The following is a 23,629-nucleotide window of genomic DNA, read 5'->3' on the forward strand; positions in this document are numbered from 1 at the left end:
ACACGGGGAGAATGTGCAAACTCCACACAGACAGTGACCCAGAGCCAGGATCGAACCTGGGACCTCAGCGCCGTGAGGCGGTTGTGCTAACCACTAGGCCACCGTGCTGCCCTAGCAACATAATCTTAATGAAATTCTTAAAGCAGCTAAACAGGCAGATGCAGTTGATTTTCAGCAGATGTACTGTACTGTACTGTACTCAGAGATATCGGGCAAGAGAGACAGAGTCCCGAAGAGAGACGGGGAGGCAGTTGTTGTGCTGTTTTTCTGTTAGAACATAGAACATACAGTGCAGAAGGAGGCCATTCGGCCCATCGAGTCTGCACCGACCCACTTAAACCCTCACTTCCACCCCATTCCCAAATAATCCCTCCTAACCTTTTTGGTCACCAAGGGCAATTTATCATGGCCAATCCAACTAACCTGCATGTCTTTGGACTGTGGGAGGAAACCGGAGCACCAGGAGGAAACCCACGCAGACACGGAGAGAACGTGCAGACTCCACACAGACAGTGACCCAGCAGGGAATCGAACCTGGGATCCTGGAGCTGTGAAGCCACAGTGCTATCCACTTGTGTTACCGAACTGCCCCGGTTAGCTACCAAACAGAATGTGGGTGGGAAACCATTAACTGGTCAAGGGATGTAATCCAACAAAATTTAAGGACAATGGAAGATTCATCCCGGTTTGACCAGGATAAGGAATCACGTTCCTGGAGGTCCATTCAAGATTTCTAGGAAGACTATGGGGTTGGGGGAGGGGGGACGGACGGTTACTAAACTGGTTTCAAACCTACATGCTTTCCAAATATATAATTTGTTACCTGCTCTGTGATTTAATGTATTTCCACAATTTACAAATAATTGTAACTGCCAGGAAGTCTATATTTTAAGACAATTTTGCAATAAGATAAAATTGCAAAAACAAACCTTACAAACCGGTCGTTGTAATTTCCACAATTTAATAGGTTTGACCAGATAACAAAAAATAAATGACTCCAGATACCTTGCAAATATGAAGTGAACTGTTTTTATAACCTCCTTGGGCTGTCAGTTGTACAGAGGGAACAATTTGGCCAAATGTTGTTTTCTTTTTAATATTTAACACTGATAATATTTAACACTAACCCTCCTGCACCCCAGTGGCCTGCCCGTGACTGATGTGGTTTAGTTAATGTCAGTGTAGTTGCCAACGCCTGGGTCGGTATTGGTGCTGCACAGGTACTTGCTGATATAATAATAAGTCTGACCCTTCTTAGCACAAACAGTGAAATGTAAGTTTGTGTCTAGGCGCGGGAATGACCCTTGGCGGCAAAAGCTCACTCCGTTCAATTGGAGCCTCTTCAGAAATGTTCAATGGTATGGCGAGGATTACAGCCATTTTGCGAAGGAGTATTTAACGCTAACAGTCTCTAAATGTTGGTTTATTGGTGTTCGGGTGAGCCCTCCCCACTCCATGAAAGGTTGTATCATGTGGTCGGACATACCAGATGATAAACATCACTGGAACAAGGGCCATTCTCATCCGAACACAACACTGAAGGTATTGTTTGTTTCTCGTCACCCTGCCCCGTTTTAAACATCCCTGGGATTTGGCATGTGAGCAAATGACTCGCTTCTGCATCATCATTATTGTCAACCTGTTAATCCGGCCTGGGGATATATTTAAATCGTTTACATGTTTGCCAATCGCGTGTGTTGTTGACACGTCTGTACTTGCGGCAGACTCTCAAACCTGCTTCAACAGGAAGCAACTCGGAGAGGAAATTTAGCCGCCGAGATGGCTGGCTTCATGCCGTTTACACCCAATCGAGAAGATAAACATGTAAATTTATTTCCGCTGCCGGGTCCAAAAGTCAATATCAAGCGTGCGAGTGCTGCAGATATTGATCCTGGTTATTTCGGTGACCACCAGATTGGCTGGTGGAGAGGTTTTTATTGGAGACAGTTTTATTAAGGTCAATTTGTGCCATGTTTTCAGCAGGAAGGTCTATGCGATTAGAGATCACCTTAGACATCAATCTGAGCTAGAATGTGTACATGAGGTTTCCAGGGAGGGCGGGACGTGGCCCAATTGGAAGGAGAACTGTCCCGAGGTGATCCGGGATGATTTCTGGAGTGAATGTCCAGTCCTTTATGTCTCTGGCGGGTTTTACCCACCACAGTTACAGGCCACCGAACAGAGGACGGTGAGCGAATTTTCGTTAAGGGAAACTTAACATTCTCGACTTTTCTACGCTGTATTTTTTTGTCATGTCCAATATTCTGGTTTACCATCTCCTGAAATTACATCGAATGCGACTAATCGATCAACCCCACATTTGAGGGGGAAATTTGATAGCTCCTTTAAAGGGCCAGCACAGATGCAACGGGCCGAGTGGTCTCCGTTGCTGCAGTGACATTCTATGATTCTGACACATTTCAGGGTTAAATGTCGCTTCAAGCTCAGTCCCTACTTGCGGAGTTGGAGTTTCGGGAGAGAAGGAGGAGGGAAATTAGTTAGTTTCATTACATTCCCCGATTTACCAATTTTTAAGAATTATTCGTTCACGGGATGTGGGCGTCGCTGGCTGGGCCGGAATTTATTGCCCACTCCCAACTACCCTTCATTTCAGAGGGAGTCACCACATTGCTGTGGACCTGGCGTCACATGTAGGCCAGACCAGTTAAAGACGACAAATTTCCTTCCCTAATGTTTGTTTATGACAATAGACTATTTTCCAGATTGTTTTTTTAAAAATTGAGTTTAAAGTTTGAGATTGGCGGGATTTGAACCCCGGTCTCCATTATTTTTCCTGGGTTTCTAATCCAGTGACAACATCACTACACCACCTTTCCCTGAGACTGAGGCCATTAATGAGGATTACAGTCTGGGATAATGCTGTTAGTGTATGCGTGAGGCAGGGGTTCTCAACATGAAAGGTGTTTTTCTAGCAATTTCACAATGAAAACAAAATTGAAGGTCATATTGGATTGGACTGGATTTGTTTATTGTCACGTGTACCGAGGTACAGTGAAAAGTATTTTTCTGCAAGCAGCTCAAACAGATCATTTAGTACATGAAAAGAAAATACATAATAGGGCAACACAAGGTACAATATCGCTTGCATTTCAGGCAATAAGTTTGGTGACATCCTGTAACAGCCTCCTCGAACAGGCGCTGGAATGCGACTAGGGGCTTTTCACAGTAACTTCATTTGAAGCCTACTCGTGACAATAAGCGATTTTCATTTTCATTTCATTTCATTGGTGATTTGCCGAGACCAAGGCGTCTGGTTAACGTGACACAGGGAGAAAACGAGGCAGTTGCTACAACCTTCATTTTATTCTGACAGGCGATGCTATTTCCTTCGAATTGTGTTTAATAAAGGCTACAACCCCACGATGTTCCTTGGACCAGCAATAAACCTGCAAAGCGACAACATTCCGAAATTAATTAACGGCATTAATCCAGGTTGAAAACTACAATTTAAAATATATATATATCGTCAGTGTAGAACGTAACTCAACACGAGGGACGCAAATAGCTTATGGGTTTGAACTGCTCGGCTGGTCAACTGTATCTAAATGGAAACGGGAGGGGGAGGGAGGGGGGGGGGATAGAATGATGGACCAGGGTGTATTTACTTCATCCAAAAATATATTTAAGCAGAAAGCGAAAGGTGTGAGAGCGGTAAGCGGAGAACATTGCGAACAGGAAAATGATGTGAAGAAAACAGGAAGTATAACCGTAAATAAATGTATGAAGAGATTATTGTGATAGTGATACTGTAAAACTGCACACAGCCAAAGAGCAGGAGGGCCGAGATAAAGGACCTTAGTTTGTTTTTACAGCAGTGCTCAATCAGGACTTTAGAGAGAACAGGGATAAGCAGAGTATGATAATAGATTGGGAGTAGAGGGCGTTTGATTATATGAGATAATCTTGGTCAATCCAAGAGATGCGACCTATAGCCCCAGTGGATACTTGGAAACCATTCTAGGTAGCCAGAGTATAAGGAAGAGTCTGATTATGGGATCACCACTGCATCATGTTACACCTCAAAGTGTCGCACAAAGTCCCATTTCAACCAAATTAACTGAAATTCAAATACTTATAAACAATTGCCCATCACAGCTCAACAGAGATTAAATCTGCCGATTAATATCCAAGTCACATCTTGTATAAGCAAAAAGAATGAGATGGAAAATCCTGTCGTTTTCGGCTGTCCCCGATAAAGAATGCCCTGCCCAAGGTGAGGAGCCGGGGACTGACGAGTAGCTTTGTCCATCTGGTGAAAAAGCTTCTGTCAACGATTCGCCTCCAGCTCAATAACTACACCTGCTATGTCTGCTTTGCTTGGCACCTGTAGAGACATCTTGTCATTTCACAAGATGGCGGGTAAAGGTTGGCCATACAGCTGACAGGAGAAAGAGGAGGTGGGAGGGAGGGGGGCAAAATCAAAATAACAGGCTTTTGGAAGCCGGAAATGAGGTGACAAGGTAGAGATGCTTATGGAGGGGAAGGGAATACAGGATGAAGAACCAGGAGGCAGAGGGTATATAACAAGGAATGTACACCTACAGGAGAATGGGAAAACATAAAGGCATTAAACATCAGGAACAGAGTCTTAAAAGTACATTCTGCCCGGCCACGAGGAATATGACGATTGATAAGACAATTGGGGGTTTGCATCTTCATAAGGTTGGCTTGTTTATGGAGAGCAACATCAGGATTATCGGGGACAATAAGGCTTTGAAGTGTTCAAAGTATTCATGACTGTTTCAGCAACAGAGTGAGGGTGGCGGAGGAAGAGGGTGATGTTTCAAAGGTAAAAAGAAAGCGTTCTTAGTGGCACCGTGGACACGAGGGAAAAGCATCGTTCTCACTTTCCTCATTACAGTGCCTTTGTACCTATTAACAGAGGGTTATAAATATGTAAACAATCCCAACATGATATAAGAATACATTTTACATGAAATCATTACAAAACAAAATACACTTCGATTTACAACCAATTAAATTGGTTGATCCACTATAAATAATACGTGAATTCGAGAAATGAAAGACTCTAATAACCTTGAAATTCGGTGGAAATCGGGGAGTTAGGGCAAGATTGCTAACTGGGATGGATAAGGGCGGATGTTTTGATATAACATTGCTCAGTGTGTCTGAGATGATGAGAAACCTGGAGGCTGGGGACAATCTGATGCAAGACAACGAGATTCAACCTTAAAATAATTTAAAACTGACACAAGAATTTGCTTTAAGCAAATTAAAGACAATGTGGAAATAAAAATATAAAACCGAGGAGCAGAGGCTAAGGAAAACCAAATACGAAGTGAGTCTAAACGACGCTCACCTTATAAAATTATGGTTGCTATACGGTGAATACTGACATTTTAACTGTGACTAAATCTATTGGTTAAATACAATCAGAGTAATATTTTCACTAAAATTGACAAGAGTCGCAGTTTTAGATCTCTGCATTGTTGGATGCGCATGGAAAGTGGCTTTAATAAAGCACGCCCAGTTCCTTTACCCCCAATTCTTCTCCCTAACAGCATTTCCTGCTGGAGGACGAATGAAGAAAGTGATGTTACCAATCCCAGCATCTCCCAACTGGCGATCTGCAGACATGCAATAGCATAAATGAAGGGGCTGCAAGTCAGCCTTACAATGGGGATATTGGAGTAAATAATAAACTGGTTGAATTCCTATTTATAATGAATACGATTTTGACTCTCTGTCCTTATCTGTGGGCCAGATAACCAAAGTGACATGTGGCTTGGCAGATTCATACCCTGGAAACTGGGTTATATATATTTGGATTCACTCATCTTTAATTTATTTTCATAAATAAATCGAAGCGTTTCTACGTTCACTGTTAGGGGGCGCGCATAATCTATTAGACATAGGCCCAATCTATTCAATCTTTCCTGGTAGGACAATCCCTCCATGCCAGGAATTATTTTAGTGAACCTTCCTTGCACTCCCCCCTCTATGGAAAATAAAACAATTAAAGCAAAACAACACCTTCGATCTTGCGCACATGTGGAAGACCTCATATTTCCACACCGCTCCAACTTTACTATGTGACACACTTTTTGGTTTGTATGGCCCGGCCCGGTGCTGAACACATTCGCGCGTGTGTCTGGCGTTGGGTTAGTTGTTCAATCAACAGCTCTTAATATCAAATATCAAACGCCACAATTAAAACAGAGTAAACACAACGAATGTCGCTGCAATCGTTATTAATTCCCGGTGCTCTGGAAACCGCGTCGGTTAATTCCGGAAATCACCAGTAAAGTCTCCATTTAAGGTACTGCCCAAGTGTTAGAACAGCCGCATGTGTCAATGCAACTGAATTTGTGCAAGAGCTTTGACACTGATGCAAGCAAGCGAACATCAAATGAGGTATGGTTCAAGCAATACCCCCATTCAAATAAAGTAACTCAAGTAACCCATTTTAGGTGGTGTGTGCCTCACAGCTGCACACGGCCAATTCAAGCAAGGTTCCCTCAACTATTCTGGCTGCTCCAAAGTCCTTTTGTGTACACAAAGTCTTAAATCATCTGACTTCAGGTTTGGACATAGGTTAATATAAAATCGTCATTCGGCGCCTGCTTGATGTGCGGTTTTATCTCTCTCTCTCGCTCTCTCATTTTTCTTTCTTTCTTGTTACCCTGACAGAAATAACTCTGTGGATCAGTAAGGTCAATGTATCCGTTACAGCTGAACACATAAAAGGAGCGACCAACGCTGGCGTTTGAGATCCATTGTGCCCAGACTGAATGGTGGACTAAAAACTCATCCTATAGGAATGTTTATGGAGGGTCTTCGTCTTGTTAGAAAATAAATACCTGATCTATCCGCCCACGGAGACGGTGACCTCACGTCCTGAAGCTGTGCGGAGATCGCTCGCTGCCGTAAGCGATCCACGAACATCGGCTCGTCCGTCTCAAGTGCCCTCGTTCACCGCAAAGCCATGAAACTCCTGGGGTTCCTCCTCGTCCTCCAAGTGACAAGTAAGCGACCCTTGGGGGGGGGGGGGGGGATAACTCGGCCATTCGGGAAATAAACCAACACTTTACCAACAACAAAAACAGTTAGTCCAGCCTTTCAATGTAATTCGATGGAATGAGCGATTTGCCTGCACCTTATTGTAGGGTGAAAGCTGGGAAAGGGACAAACTGGAGCTCTGTGGGGGGGGGGGGGGGGGGGGGTATAGAGCAGGGATTGATTGGTCAATCCCTTCCAGGGGCGAATTACCTTCTGTCTAATTCACCAGGCGGAGAATTCGTGAATAAATTCGGGTGGGGACGGGTTTTCAAGGCGGTCAGTTTCCATCAGTGATATCAACACGCTCCATTCAGCCTTCAGAGCCCTGCATGTCTCCCAGTGATCTAGCATAGACCTGAGGGACCGAATGGCCCTCGTCCCGCGCCTGAAGTGACCGTATGGGATTGGTTCCCCCAGGAGGGCACGGGGACTGATGTTACTGTATTTGATGTGACTTTTTGTTGTTGCAGCCCCGATTCTACAGGCTTCCCTACAAAGTACACGGGTGGAGGAAGGCTCCAAAGTTGCCATCTCCTGCTCGCTCATGGCTGACGAGGGGGTGCACTGGTTCCGACAGGGCAAAAAACCCAACCCGGAATTCCTGGTCTATATATCTGGCATCGGTTCACAAAATCCTGCCGCTAAAGACAAATACAGTGCTGACAAATCATCCCAAAAAGTCACCCTGACGGTGAAAGATTTCAGAAAGGAGGACTCCGGGAAGTATTACTGTTTAATGGTGAAAAATCGGGCCTTAACGTTCGGCAAGCCCCAGGACTATTACGTGGAAGGTCAGTAAAAGTGGTCAAAATGCCATTATTGAATAAAAACATGGTTAGTTTGAATTTATTAAACTGTCACCTTCACGTTTTACTCATTGGAGGTGTGAGATGCGTTCCTCTGTTTTAATATTTTAACCCGACCTATATTTGTTTTGCACCATATGTCACACCTGGCTAAATCTATGCCTCTCTTTTATTCCCTAATTTTGACTTATTGAATAAATACAGAGGCTGCGACCACCCCGAAGCTAACGACCACCAGCACCACGACGAAAACAACAGTCAACACACCGAAAAACATAGAAACGACTCCAACAAAAGCAGGTTTGTTCATCCCGAATTGGCCGGGCTGTGGGAGTCTACATGACATGGCTTTTAGCAGGGGGCGGATTGGTGAAGCCATTACTATAATTCAGACACGGTGGATAAGTCTTACCTCTCAAGTCACCCTCCGAGATGCCAGTTCGAAGATTCTCATGTCGATTGCTGGAACTTTAGACGTTAAAGAAGGAGGCCATTCGGGCCATCGTCGTTCTAGCCGATCTCCCCATATCTTCTGTTTCGCTTTAAATATATATGTTTACCTTTAAAATATGCAACATCTGTGCGGCAAAGCGTCAATTCTCAACCATTCCCCGAGCAAAGGCATGTCACACAATCCCCGTTTCCCTCTCGGTGAGATCTTTAATTCCTGGGACGTGGAGGTCACCAGCATTTATTGCCCATCCCTAATTGCCCCTGAGGAGGTGGTGGTAAGCCGCCGTCTTTAATGGAATAGCCATCCACACCGATTTCTTGAGCAGAACTTGTCCTTTTTCCCAGTCATTCTATTTTTGGCACCATTAAATCTCCTGGAACCTTCTCTCTCCCCGGATGTCAGTTCCCTCATTGTAACTCCAGCTATCCTAATGTATCATCACCTTGGGGGGATGTGCCCCGCTTTGTCTCTCGACCCACGGCCCGGTGGGAATGTTCACAAACCCATTCACCAAGTTGCTCTTTAGAAGGCCATTCTCCACCCCCATGTTAGCGTCAATATGCAAGGGAACATTGAAGTGAGGGAGAGATGGTTCTCTCTGTCTCGCTGCTTGTGTGTACAGATAGGTTTATATGTCCACCCAATGTGGATGGGCTGTTAGCCTTCATTTGTGTGTTTCTCGAAGATTGCATTTATTTGCTTAAGCTTCTTATGTAAGAGGTTTCATTCCCCAAAACAGCCAGGTATTATTTGAAGTTTGGGCTTTGCTGGCGGTGGCCTGTCAAAATAACCTCTGGCCTGTGCTGGAGCCCCTATTCAGTAAAGGGCTTGTGCCGAACCACGCTTTGAAACCAGAGTTTATTAGAGAATCCCTGTAGTGCGGAAGGCTCATCGACCCTCTGAAAGAGCGCCCAGTCCCCCGCCCGATCCTTGCATCCCCTCCTCACCTGCACATCCTTGGACACTAAGGGGCAATTTAGCATGGCCAATCCACCTAGCCTGTGCCAGGTTAGACCAGGGAGAAAGTGCAAACTCTACACAGACACCAAGGTGGGAATTGAATCCGGGTCTCTGGCGCTGTGAGGCCACCTTACCTCCCACTCCTGGAAACCTAACCGGCTCTTTCTTCCTGAGAGAGGGGGGGGGGGGGGGGGGTAATTCCAACCGAGTGAGGCGACGGGATTTCAGGGGCTGCCAGTTAAGGATTCTCCTCTCTCAGTACATCCATGTATCTTTGCGTTTGATCCTTAGTGTCAATCGGTTAGCACATTGTGTTTTAGCAGACAAGACAGCAGTATCCCGACATCATAGAATAGAATCATAGAATCCCTACAGGACAGAAGGAGGCCACTCGACCCATCGAGTCTGCACCGACCACCTGTCCCACTTCAAGGCGGCACAACGCCGGGCTAGATCGATCGATTGATTGATTGATTGTCAGATGTACCGAAGTACAGTGAAAAGTATTTTTCTGTGGCCAAGGAAACTTACACAGTAGACAAAAAGAATAATCGACAAAGTACATTGAGGAGATGATGAGCAATACCATCCACTAACACCAATGGACCAGGGTTTTATGTCTGAATGTCTTACAGCGCTGATGTGGCAAGACCCCACACTCAGAGCAAGTCAACCCCGGCCTGATAGAGTGTCTCAACCACCCCTTTCTAACCCAAGCACTCAGGTTTCATCGGAGCGACTTTAAATACAGCAGTTCAGCTGAAAAATATATCGTCAGGTAACTTGGATTAAAAGGTTTCTGAATGGTGCAGGGTGATATTACAAAGCTCTACTCCAAAGGTCCCTCTGCTATACCGTCAACAGCCGTTGCTTTACCAGGATAAGAGTAATTCTGCGCCCCCCTCCCCTCACACCCCACCCTCACACCCCACTCCAACCCCCAAGAGGAGGCTCAGTCATTGAGTTTGATCAAGGCTGAGATCAATAGATCTTTACACATTCAAAACACCAAGGGATACAGGGGTATTGCTGAAGTGGTTCAAACATTGAATAGCGGAGCGGCTCGAAGGGCCGAATGGCCCACACTTGATCCTCTTTATGTCCTTGCCGCTCGACCTGTTGCCTTTGGCTGATTGGATATCTGGGTTTATTTCACTGTTGCAGGGGATTCTTGCTCATAGCCAAAAACAACACATAAAATCTAATTCTGATATAGTATATTATGCCTCTGCTTTCTGATATGGCGGGGCTTCGAAAGGTAGAGATGTGGAATGGTCTCGGTGCTGTGGATTTTATTACCATTTAAATTACCATTAAAGCTGGAGAAGTCTCTCCCAATTAATCTATTTATTGAAAGATGTTTCGTTGCTTCCACTCAGCAGAATTGAATAGTTGAACTGAATATTCGAGACGTTTCCCATGGCATTCAAGTGACAAATTCGTTCTTTTCATATGGATTTTCTTTTTCACCCACTCTAGTGATCCACCAAGATGGGCTGTCCTGTGCCATGATCATCTGGGCTCCTCTGGCCGGCGGCACTTTGTTGTTGCTCCTCGCACTGATTCTCGTCTCCATCGTTTACTGCAGAAGTACATTTTCTCGTTTTGTTTATTTATTTACTTTACATTAAATTCGGAAACTTCAAATTCCGTGTGTTACATCAGCCTGATCGCTAATATGACACAATCTGACCTGCTGCTTCTGTTTGTTTTCCAGCACCCCGCCGGAGACGTTGCCAGCATCAATTTAGGAAGAGGTCGGTACATTTGATTCTTTTTGTTTTAAATAGGAAGTTTGAGACGGGACAGAGAGATTCGCATTGATGTGACCCCTTGTCATATCTCCCAGAAACACCTGGAAGTGTTTCAGGTAGATGGATCACTCTGGGTTATAGTGGCTATTGTGGGAAGTTGGGGTGGTCTGTGTGTGTGTGTGTGCGGGGGGGGGGGGGGGGGTGTAACAGGCAGGTTGCTAAATGGCTGTGTAATGGTGTTGCCAAAGAGAATGACACTGTTGATTAGGATTCAATTCAACTCAAGTTGAATTGGCCAGTCAAAGGTCATTGCCTGGGAAGGTGGTTTGTGAAATCGACAGGCTGGGGGGGGGTGACCGGCCGAAGATGATGGTGCAAGATCTCACCAAGACTTGGGAAGGATGAGAGAAGAGGCGGATAGTTCGCACGGACGATGTTACAGCACAGCAAGAGGCCATTCGACGCAACCAGCTCTTTTGCCACTTCCGCATGTGGCTCTGCTCCTTCACATAGCCAACCAATTCCCTTCTGAATGTTACCATTGGGTCCGAATCCAGCGTCAACCTAAAGTGTCATCCAAATCCGGACTATTTGTTCTGTTTTGAAGTTTTTACTCCTGTCACCTCCGTATTTTTTAGCCATTATCTTAAATGTGTGGCCTGTGAGCTTCAGTATTAGAAACAGTTTCTCTATATTTACTGAATCTAAACACTTTATGATTTTTAAAACTCTATAAAATATCCCCCTTAATGTTCTTTATTACAAGGAAAAAAATCCCAATGTGCCCACGTAACTAGAAGTATTCTAGTGGATTTCCTCCATATCCTTGCCAAAGCCTTCACTTCCTTTATAAAGTGCCCCGAATTGGATAGGGTACTCTGGCTCAAGCTAAGCTCTTGTTTTATATCGGTTTCTAGTTTCTTCGCTTTTTGCTTGAATTGAATTATTTTGTTAACTTGTCCTGCAATCTTCAGAGATTTGTGACCTAACACCCCAATCTCTCTCTCTCTTTTCTTGCATCCCCTTTAAAACGGTTCCATTTAGCTTGCCATGTCTCTCCTTAATCTTCCCACCAAAATGTATCGCTTTGCACTTTTCTGCATTGAATTTCAGTAGCTATGTCCCCCGATGCAGCCTGAAATAGTCTGATGTTGTCCTATTCATCCGTACGCGGCAGGAGCCTGATACAACAATCTGACCCAGTCAATAAAGCCCCGCCAAATTCGACCTGTCCCAGTACCTCCCACAGATATTCCCATTCCACCGGATCAAAAGCATTCTCTGCGTCCATTGCGACCACTACCTCCACATCCCTACCTTCTGGAGGCATCATGATCACATTTAACAACCTTCTTACATTGGCCACCAACTGCCTACCTTTGACGAACCCCATCTGGTCCTCCCCAAATCACGTCCAGAACCGTCTTCAATCCCAGAGGACAAGATTTTGACCAGCAGTTTGACGTCCACATTCAATAGGGATATTGACCTGTAGGACCCCCATAGCTCCAGGTCCTTGTCCCGCTTCAGGATCAATGAAATCGTGGCCTGTGACATCGTCGGGGGAAGCACCTCATGCTCCCTTGCCTCATTGAATGTCCTCATCAACAGCAGCCCCAATATCCCAGAGAACTTTCTATAAGACTCCACTGCGTACCCGTCCGGCCCCGGGGCTTTACCCGACTGCATGGCCTTCAAACCCTCTGCTATCTCTTCCAAACCGATTGGGACCCCCAGCCCTTCTACCAACCCAACCCCCAACCCCCCCCCCCCCATCCACCTTCATGAAATTCAGCCCCCCTAAAAAGTGCCTCATCCCCTCCGGCACAGCTGTGGGTTCCGACCCGTACAGCCTGCTGTAAAACTCCTTGAACACCTTATTCAACCCTGCTGAGTCTCCAACCAGGTTCCCATCCCCGTCCTTTACTTTCCCAATTTCCCTGGCTGCCTCCCTCTTTCTAAAATGCTGTGCAAGCATTCTGCTGGCCTTCTCCCCATGCTCATAGATCGCCCCCCTCGCCTTCCTCAGCTGCTCATCCGCCCTCCCTGTAGTCAACAAGCCGAACTCCACCTGTAGCCTCCGTCGTTCCCTTAAAAGCCCTGCACCTGGGGTCTCCGCATACCTCCTGTCGACCTGCCATATCTCCTTTATCAGTCGTTCCATCTCTGCTCTGTCTGCCTTCTCCCTGTGGGCCCGTACCGAGATCAGTTCCCCTTGAACCACCGCCTTCAATGCCTCCCAGACCACCGCCGAAACTTCACCCATGTCGTTGACTTCCAGGTAGTTCCTCAGCCGCCCGCACATCTCTTTGTCCGCTAGAAGTCCCACGTCCAGCCTCCAGTGCAGGGCGCTGGTTACTGTCTTTACTAACCTGCAGGTCAACCCAGTGTGGGGCATGATCTGAGATTGTGATCGCCAAATACCCCGTGTCCACTACCCCCATCGGTAGAGCCCTATTCAAAATTTAAAAAATCAATTTGGGAGTACACTTTATGCACGTGTGAGTAGAAGGAGAACTCCTTCACTCTCGGCTGCCCAAATATCCATGGGTCCACTCCCCCCCCCCCCCCCCCCCCCCCCCAATAAACCCCTTTAGTTCCTTTCTCATTGCTGGCACCCTGCCTGTCCTTGAGCTCGACCGGTCTAGCCAGGGTCAATAACTGTATTGAAGTCCCCTCCCATGACCAACTTATGCAAATCCAAGTCCGGTATCTTCCCCAGCAACCTCTTTATAAACTCCACATCATCCCAATTTGGCGCATACAGGTTCACTAGTACCACCTGAAACCCCTCCAGTTTCCCACTGACCATAATGTACCGGCCTCCCTCACCCGCAACTATTCTTCCCGCCTCAAATAACACTCGCTTGTTAATCAGGATCGCTACCCCTCTAGTCTTAGAGTCCAGCCCCGAGTGAAAAACCTGTCTGACCCATCCCTTCCTTAATCTAATCTGATCAGTTACCCAAAGATGCATCTCCTGTAACATTACCACGTCCGCCTTCAGTCCCCTCAAATGCCAATGAGACCTATTCTCTAGGTCCTCCACCTTCTCCAGGAGCCTTGTATGCTGGTCTCTCAGCATTCCCACCTCCAACTCCACCGCTGCTTGATGTTCCTCCTGCTCAGCCAGCGCCTTCTCTACTTCCTGGATTGCCTGGTCTTGGGCATCCAGTCTACGTTCCAGCCGCGCAATCAATTCTTTAATCGGGTCCAAGCATTCCTGTTTCTGCTTGGCGAAGCCCTCCTGAATGAACTGCATCAACTGCTCCGTTGACCACTGGGTCGACAAGCCAGGACCCCGGTCGTCCACCATGCTTTCTCCCGCTGCAGCTTCAGCCCAAGCCTTCTCTGTACGTTTATTTCTTCTTTTGCGAGCACTTCTAGTCCGCCTCTCCACGCACCGATGTAGGAATCCATTCCACAATTGCTTCTGCCATTAATTTGCCAAATCAAGTCCGATAGAAAATCGGGGGAAAAGGTCCAAAGGTCCGACCCGAGCGGGAGCCGCCAAATGTGTGACGTACTCCTTCATAGCCACCACCGGAAGTCCAATCCCATTTTCAGCCATATATTTATTCGGAATTTTTGGCGCAGTGTTCAATATTTTGTACTCTATTAAAACAGTTGATGATGGAATATCAGTTATATGACTAAACCTAATCTGAAGAGTTTCTGTTATTATGAGCAACTTAGTCAAAACATTTATCGCCCCCCCCCCCCCCCTCCACCAGTCTCCCCAGCCCTTGTGGAAGTCCCCCCCCCCCCCCCCCCCCCCCCCAGCCAGCAGCACTGATCCCGGCCGACTGTGGAGGGGCTGAGACCACACGTCCCTCGCACAGTCAGGAACTCGGCCCATCGGGGGAGAGCCTTCAGGTGACGTGCCAACATGCAGCGCGTGACGCGATTACACCATTTTGGAGAGGGCGGAAGATAGAAAACCAGCGTCAAACAGGATTTGCCCCCGATTTGGGCATTGGATGGGATTCTCCGCCTGATCGTTGATTAAGATATCGGCGTAGATATCGGTGAATCCCGCCTGTAAACTTTTGAACATCATCTAGTTCATAGTATTTTATTTGGAGGGAACACTTTTTAACAATCTGTCCGATTTGAGTTTTTGGATTTTTTTATATGCAAAATCAGTCATATCTAGTTGGGAATGGTATTAAAGGTTATATGGATGAGTATAGATTAAAACAATCAAGTACTCCATGGGACATATTGCCAAGGTCAAGAGCAGAGACAGATGCTCCTAAGTAAGGTGATAAATCATAACTGAATTATGGAGATGTTAGAATGTTCAGGAATTTTGCTTGATTGTCTTTGGGAATCAGAATATATTTATCCAAAATATTCCTTCAGACAATCAAAATAAATTAGAAGAGTTCATAATAGGTTGTTTATACAAATGTTGGCTTGATAGACCGATTGAGCTTTACTTGTTCCATATGTATACAATTGCTACACTGCCATAGGAAATATTTTAGCAGTGTTCTGCAGAACAGCTTTGTCAGAGACTAAGAAGATATGTGGCCCATTAACAAAATAAAATGCAGGATAAATATTATTCTTGGTAAATAGGTTTACAAAAATACCAACAATGCATTTTCAATTTAAATTTAAATTAAGAACATAGTTCCTTTATTTGAGATCACATTTTGAAAAACTGAATCCATAATAAGATTAATTCAGGAAACACCCAAATTTAATCAATAGTACAGATACTGTTTACTATCCATTCAATTTAAGCATAAATAATTCTTATTGCCCAACTTTAATTAATTTTTACATATGTTAACCAATTTGAGCACAGATGTGGGACAGGTATTATAGACCTCGTAAAAGTGGTGATCAGTTTAATTTCAAATGCATTTTCCCAATTGTTTAGTATTAAGAAAATAGATATGTTACTTCAGAAATATTCATTTAACCAGAATGCAGCCCTGGAATGTGAACAATAACTTACATGCACAGCGAATGTTTAGTAATGATGCTTGGTGTGAAGCAATTTGTTCTTATTGAACGATTTCAGCGATAGACTTGTACCAATAGGTCATTTCGTTTTCAGAAAGCTACTTATTAAGTTGTGACATAAGTATTTACAATATACAAAATAAGTCAGCCCCCACCTTAATCTGACAATTGTCTTTTCTACGCCCATCTTATTGTGAATCACAGTTGTTTTGCATTGGAACTTATTTCCTTTGTAGGCCAGGGACATATTAATGTCCAACGTCAGTTACAAAATTATAATATATTCAAGAAAAAGAGAATTGCTGTTTCTTGCATTAACATAATTCTTTATTCATTATTTATCTAGACCAGTAGCTGACGAGGTTAGAAGACCACCAAACGGATACTATTAACGAGTAAGTACTCTACTTCAAAAAGGAAAGAACCATGTCACTGCATATAGTGCAAGTATGTTCTTAGTGTTGCATAGATGATTTATAGATGCAGCAATGTAGGCTAGTTTTGAGATTACTTTGTAATGGTTCATACAGTCCACAAAATCCCAACAACAACCTTAATTTGTACAATGTCTTAAAATGCCCCAAGATTTTTCACCGATTGATAATTAAATTAGTTGATTACATGCTTCATCAATAAAATAGACTTTGAGGAAGATTTTATGTGTGTGTAGGGAAGCAGAGAGGCAAAAAGGGAGAGGAAATTCCTGAGATATGACCGAGGCAACAGCCACCAAGTAACAATGCTGAGAAAGGGTGATGTATTAGGATGCAAAATGGAGGGCAGCACGGTGGCCTAGTGGTTAGCACAACCGCCTCACGGCGCTGAGGTCCCAGGTTCGATCCCGGCTCTGGGTCACTGTCCGTGTGGAGTTTGCACATTCTCCCCATGTCTGCGTGGGTTTCGCCCCCACAACCCAAAAATGTGCAGAGTAGGTGGATTGGCCACGCTAAATTGCCCCTTAATTGGAAAAAATAATTGGGTAATCTAAATTTAAAAACAAAAAGGATGCAAAATGGTGTAGGACTGGAAGAGATTAAAAATGTTTGACAGGGAATTTTAAAATGAGGACAAGCATTTTGAACTCAGTGCATTAGAAGATATCAATAGAGGTCAGCAAGGACAGAGGTAATGGATGAGTGGGACCTAGACAGGTTGTGCATGTCAGAGTATGAGACAAGTTGAAGTTAAGTATAGGAAGGAATTCAGGATGCTAGAAAGGAGTACGTCTGTGAAGTCTACTCTTCACCTAATAACAATATATATATAAATAATTCAATAGCAAAGACCTTGCGATATGGTTGAAATGGATACATTTTCAATGGTAGAAATTAAGCCACAGATCAACCATGATCTCATTAAATGGTGGGTCAGGCTCCTGGGGCTGAATGGCCTCTTCCTGGTTCTATTTACTCTTTTAGTGGTGAAGGGGAAGAAGCTCAGCTGAGGGTCAAGCAGGACAATACGTTTTTTTCATTGTTTATTTCAACTTAAGTAACTGACCGGGTAGGTGGTTGAAGTCAGGAGGAGCTTTCTGTTAGAATCAAAGAAACTTCATTTTCCCAATATTAACTGTCTAAGAAACTGTTCCCAACTCCTTTTGTCTGTTTCTTTCCTTCTAACAAACTTTAAATTAAATTTGCTATCCTCCCGAGCTCCATACTCTTTAAATTCTCAAGTCGTCTCCTGTGGGCCTCTTTGACAAAGGTTTTCTGAAAGTCCATGTACACCAATCCATTGTATTTCCCCAATTCAACATATCTGTCACCCCCTCACAGGTTTGTCATATACTTTTCTGAAATCTGTCTTGGCTGCTTGTACTTTGTGTTTTTTTTTTATTTTTAAATTTTCCCTTCTGCGCCCAGAACAGCTAACCAAACTACTGAAATTAGCCAACAGACTACGTTCCTTTTTGCTACTGCAGTTGGCCTGAGTGCCCCAAGCTTACAATGAGAAAAAGAAATTAAACCAATTAACTGCTGCTGATTTCTACTAGCTGATCTCTGCTGGAATGGACACACAAGTTGACGTCGGAAGAATACACAATCAGACTCAACTGTGGTTGTCTCCAGTCTGACCTGTCAATCCTGACTGCCTAACTTCACAAATGAAGAATGGCTTCAGGATAAAATACTCGTTAAGATTCCTGGTAAAGGGGCAACACGGTGGCCTAGTGGTTAGCACAGCTGCCTCACGGCGCTGAGGTCCCAGGTTCGATCCCGGCTCTGGGTCACTGTCCGTGTGGAGTTTGCACATTCTCCCCGTGTCTGCGTGGGTTTCACCCCCACAACCCAAAAATGTGCAGAGTAGGTGGATTGGCTACACTAAATTGCCCCCTTAATTGGAAAAAATAATTGGGTAATCTAAATTAAAAAAAAAAGATTCCTGGTAACTGTGGAACTTTAGCCCAGCAGAACTCAAGGAAGGAAGCGAGAAAATTCCAAAAAGAATTTGGATTAAAGATTGCAGAGCTTTAATAATCAACATTCAATTATCAAAAATTCTAAAACTGTGCATCAGGGAAAGTGTCTGTAAATGTACACTTGGGATCAAGTTTAATCTGACCTGTCTGTTGGAAAATGACAGGAGTGGGTACGACATTGGCATTCCTCCCTGCTCAGTTTTGCTCAGTTGCCCTTGGACGTGGTTAGACTGTGACATACTCTTTATCAATGCTACTGGTGATACTTTACTAATAAACTTTAAAACGTCAGCAAATTCAATCAGGGATTTTAAAAGATTTTTCTTTGTTTTTGGTTTGGCTTTTAACAATTTTGACTATTTTGACTATTATCAAACACAAGTGCTGTTTCTAGAAAGTAACTGATAGCTTTAGGAATAGCAGTGAGTTAATGCTATTGTATCTCAGTTTAGTAAGTTTGAGTGTAAGGAATGAGATATATATACATATTTTTGCACCTTGCACACCTGGACTACTCAGATGAACACACAATTGTTAGAGCTTAATTTGCCATAACTTGAGGAATAGCAGTGGATTTATCCTATAATTTCTCAGCTTAGCAAGTTTGAGTGTAAATAACGATATATACATAAACATATATTCTTGCATATCAGGACTACTCAGATGAACTCACAATTGTTACAGTTTAATAGATTATAGCTTTGCTCTTAGAAACTTGACGTTTTGAAAAAGTGTGTGAGCAAATGGAACATGACTTGTACTAAGTATATATAGCATTCCTAGGAGGAACAGGTGTCTTTGGACCTATGGTTTCCAAAACTCTCCACCATTAAGGATTTCCACGTGTCTGGGTGTGTTGTAGGCTAATTGATACAGATTGAAGCAATGGTAGTCAACAAGCCTATTGTCATTATGTTATGCAACTGCCAGGAAGGTAGAAGGCAAACTACTTGGACATTGGCCCTTTTATAGTCCAGCCATTTTATTTTTCAAATTATTCATTCAAGGGATATATGAAAGTCACTGACGAGACTAGGATTTATTGCCCATCCCTTATCACCTTGAGAAGTTGGTGGTGAGGTGTCTTCTTAAACCACTACAGTCCATGTGGTGTATGTACACCCACTGTGCTGTTAGGGAGGGAGCTCCAGTATTCTATTCCTGGAATATAGTTTCAGATCAAGATTCTATGTGACTTGGAGGGGAATTTGCACATGGTGGTGTCCCCATGCATCTGCTGCCCTTGTTCTTCTCGTTGGTAAATGCCTCAGAATAGGAAAGTGCTGCTGAAGGAGCCTTGGTGAGCTGCATCACAGCAATTGTAGGCAGCGCATATTGTTGCCACTGTGAGCCAGTGCTGGAGGATTGAATGTTTTAAGGTGTTGGATTAGGTGCCAATCAAAATGGTTGTTTTGTCCTGGATGGTGTTGAGTTTCTTGAGTGTTGTTGAAGCTGCACTCATCCAACTAGGTGGAGAGTATTCTACAACACTCCTGACTTGTGCCTTGTAGGGTGTGGAAAGTCTTTGGTGTGTCAGAAGGTGAGTTACTCACCACAGAATTCCCTGATTCCTTCTGATTTGGTCTTGTAGCCATGGTAGTTATATGGCTCATCCAGTTGTGTTTCTGGTCAATCATAATGCTCAAAATGTTGATGGCAGGAGATTGTGTGATGTTAACTCAATTGAACATCAAGGCACGTGGTTACATTTGATTATGTTGGAGACTGTCTGTGCCCGGCACGTGTGCCCTGAATATTACTTGCCACTTTTGGGGAAGGAACCTGCAAGTTGTCTGTATATAACTGCATGTAACAGGGCTTGCTTCAATATCTGAGGAATGGCAAATGGTACTGGTCATTATACAAATATAAGTAAACATCCCTACTCCTGACCTTATGACGGAGGGAGGGTAACTGATTAAGCAGGTGAGGACGTTTGGGTTCAGAAAATTGCCCTGAAGAACACTTGCAGCGATGTCCAGGGGCTGAGATGATTGGCCTCCGACAACCACAATCATTTAAAAGAAGTAAAGTCACCATAGTCCCAGATGGCCACAGGCTGCTTTCCCCACCACACATCAAGCAAGCGGCAAGGTTGAGAAGGCGGGCCCTTCATGAATAGCCTCAGCCTCAGCCAGTACAGGAATTGAAACCACAATGGTGGCCTTGCTCTGCATCACAAAGCAGCTATCCAGCCAACTGAGCTAAACCGGTCCTTTGTGATGGGTATGAAATAAAGCAATGGAGAATTCTCTCCCATGTCATGCAGTCAAATGCTGCCTTGATGTCAAGAATTGACACTCTTATTTCAACTCTTTTGTCCATATTTATACTAAAACTGTATTCAAGGCTGCAACTGAGTAACCCTGGTATGACCCAACCTATTGGTGAGCAGTTTGTTGCTGTATAAGTGCCATTTGACAGCATTGTCAATGACACTTTCCAACAGTTTGATGCTTGAGAGCAGACTGAAGGGGTGGTAATTGGATTTATCCTGATTTTTGTAGTCAGGGTAGGGCTGGGCAATTGGAAAATTGGAACTGGAATATTCCAGTGTTGATGCTGCTTAGGAAAAGCTTGGCTAGGAATGCAGTTAGTTCTGGATCACAGGTCTTCAGAAATACATCTGAGATATTGTAAGGGCCCAGAAACTGTCGTATCAGCACCTTTAGCTACTTTGTGGTGCCATGTTGAGTGAATCGAATTGGATGAAGAGTGGCATCTGTGATGTTGGGGACCTCAGGAGGAGACTGAGATGGATCATCCACTCGGCACTTCTGGATGAAGGTGCTTGCAAATGTTTCAGCCATGTCTTTTGCACTAATATTCTGCATTCCCCATCATTTGAGGGTGGTGTTATTTGTGGAGATCCCTCCTCCAGTTAATTGGTTCATTGTCCACCATTAGTCACCACCCAATGTGGCAGGACTGAAGAGTTTGATCTGATCTGTTGATTGTGAAATTGCTTAGCTCTGTCTTAACATGATGTTTCAGCTATTTAACGTACTTATAGTTCTCTGTTGTAGCACCAACAGGTTGGCGTGCCATTTTGAAGTATGCCCGGCACTACTCCTGGCATGCCACCTACATTCCTCATTGATCCAGGGTTGGCAGCCTGGCTTGATGGTAATGGCAGGGTGAGGGATATGTTAGGCCATGAGGTTACCGATTATGGTTGAAAACAATTCTACAGCTGCTGATGACTTACAAAGTCTCATGTGGGCTTGGATTTGAGCTGCTGGATGTGTTCAAAATCTAAACCATTTTGCGTAGTGGTAATGCCACATAACATGATGGATGTTGTCCTCAGTGTGAAGGAAGGACTAGGTCTCCTCAAGGACTATGTGTTGGTCACTCTTAACAATGCACTTATATATGCACCTGTGATTGGTAGATCAGTGAGGATGAGGTCTGTTGGCTTTTCCTCTTGTTGGTTCCCTCAGTACCTACCGCAGGCCTGATTAGGCAGATATGTCCTTCAGGACATGAGCAGCTCAGTTAGTAATGGTGCTACATATTCACGCTTGATGATAGACATTGAAGTCCTATTTGATGCCCTCGCTACCATCAATGCTTCTTACAAGTGGTGTTGAACACAGAGGAGCGCTGATTCATCAGCTGACAGAGGGCAGTGAGCTGGCAATAAACAGGAGGTTTCGAAGCTTCTGTTTGACCTGATGCTACAGAGTCAACATGGAGGGATTGCAGGGCAATTCCCTCCCATCTGTACACCACTATGTACCTCTGATGTGCCTGCGCTGCTGGTGGGACAGGACATATCAACAATGGTGATGGAGCACATTGACTGTAAGGTATGATTTGGTGTAACTATATCAGGCTGTTGGCTGACTAGTTTTTGGGACATCTCTCCCAATTTTCACATAAACCCTAGGTACTCACGAGGGGGGTGGCTGGGTAGGATGTGCCTTAGTCGTTTCCAGTGCCTAGGTTGATGATAGGTGGTCCATTCAGCTCTATTCTCCTTTGACTTGTTCTTAATTGTTTGATACATAGCGGCTTGCAGAAGGCAGTTAAGAGGTGAGAGTCTGGAACTCAATGCCATGCTAAATTGCCCTTAGTGTCCAAAAAGATTAGGTGGGGTGACTGGGTTACGGGGATGGGGTGGAGGCGTGGGCTTAAGTAGGGTGCTCTTTCTAAGGGCCGGTGTAGACTTGATGGGTCGAATGGCTTCCTGCACTGCAAATTCTACGATTCTATGAGGTGCTCGATGGCCAGCACAGACAGGGTGGGCCAAAGGGCCATTTTCTGTGCTGTAAATCTCAACGACACCAAATAAAAATCACAGAAAATGCTGGAAAACTCAGCAGAACCTGTGGAGACTGAAAGAAGCAAAGTTAGCATTTTGAGTCCAGTGTGGCTTGGGATTTGTATTTTGCTTTTAAATTCCTTGGAAATTGGACCTGGGTGACAAACGCAGTGAGATTGCCACCTCTCTAATCTCTGTCCTTCCCAGGTCAGGTTGAAGAGCTCCTTTTCCACCCCACTCTGAAAGGGAAACTAACATCGCTCTCTCAGTATCAGCCGCCTCTCTGGGTGTCAGCTTCCACCTAACAAGTGGGTTTGGGTCTGCCACAGGCGAACGTGCCTCGGGAACAGGTCTTTGTTTCGCTCACCTATGTTTTTTTTCATGTATATATTGACAGGATTTTTCCTACTTCAGGTTAATGTCTCCAAACGTGTCCGCTTCAACACAGAATCCTTCAATCACCTCTTCGGCACCCCTTGAGAGCTCAATGAGACGGCACAGGACTCGGCGTACAACTGACTCCCTTCGGCCTTCAATATATCTTTTTGCACCATTGCCTATTAAACTGTCCTTTCGTTGTCATAATCTTGCTGCAACTGCAACCCTTGTTCGTGAGCGGGGATTTGTGACCAATACAAAGGTGTTCCCCACACCCCCCCGAAACCCCTCCCCCCCTCTCCCCCCACCCCTGTGTTAAAGAATTCAGCCACAGAGTAAAGATAGCGGCCATTTCACACATGTCAATATCCCTGGTGGAAATAGGAAAAGCCACTTCCCCCATTAGTGTCGGATTGTCAGCGCGCTGTGAAATTTCAGGATTACTGAGAGTCCCTTTGTTCACGGGTTGGATGGGGGGGGGGGGGATTGGAGATGGAATGGGGGTTGGAGGAGGAGTGGGGGGTTGGAGGGGGAGTGGGGATTGGAGGGGGAGTTGGGGGTTGGAGAAGGAAT

General features: G+C 44.7%; 1 protein-coding gene across 3 annotated transcripts; it reads left to right on the forward strand.

Moving 5' to 3' along the window:
• The first annotated feature begins 6,782 nt into the window (after positions 1–6,782).
• LOC119963695 (T-cell surface glycoprotein CD8 alpha chain-like) lies at positions 6,783–23,263 on the forward strand. Of its 3 annotated transcripts, XR_005460129.1 has the most exons (8): positions 6,783–7,007; positions 7,512–7,832; positions 8,052–8,147; positions 10,741–10,851; positions 10,979–11,018; positions 16,339–16,387; positions 17,986–18,138; positions 18,378–18,712. XR_005460129.1 is itself a non-coding variant. In XM_038793010.1 (7 exons), the coding sequence occupies exons 1-6, from the start codon at positions 6,968–6,970 to the stop codon at positions 16,382–16,384; spliced, it is 654 nt and encodes a 217-aa protein (XP_038648938.1). In that variant the 5' UTR covers positions 6,783–6,967; the 3' UTR covers positions 16,385–16,387; positions 23,093–23,263. The 3 variants fall into 3 exon arrangements, 2 of the variants coding, with proteins under 2 accessions (XP_038648938.1, XP_038648937.1); XM_038793010.1 differs by lacking the exons at positions 17,986–18,138; positions 18,378–18,712 and adding an exon at positions 23,093–23,263; XM_038793009.1 differs by lacking the exon at positions 18,378–18,712 and having other exon boundaries at positions 17,855–18,132.
• The last annotated feature ends 366 nt before the right edge of the window (positions 23,264–23,629 follow it).

Source organism: Scyliorhinus canicula, chromosome 3 (genome assembly GCF_902713615.1).
Source record: "Scyliorhinus canicula chromosome 3, sScyCan1.1, whole genome shotgun sequence".
In the NCBI taxonomy this organism is placed as follows: Eukaryota; Metazoa; Chordata; class Chondrichthyes; order Carcharhiniformes; family Scyliorhinidae; genus Scyliorhinus; species Scyliorhinus canicula.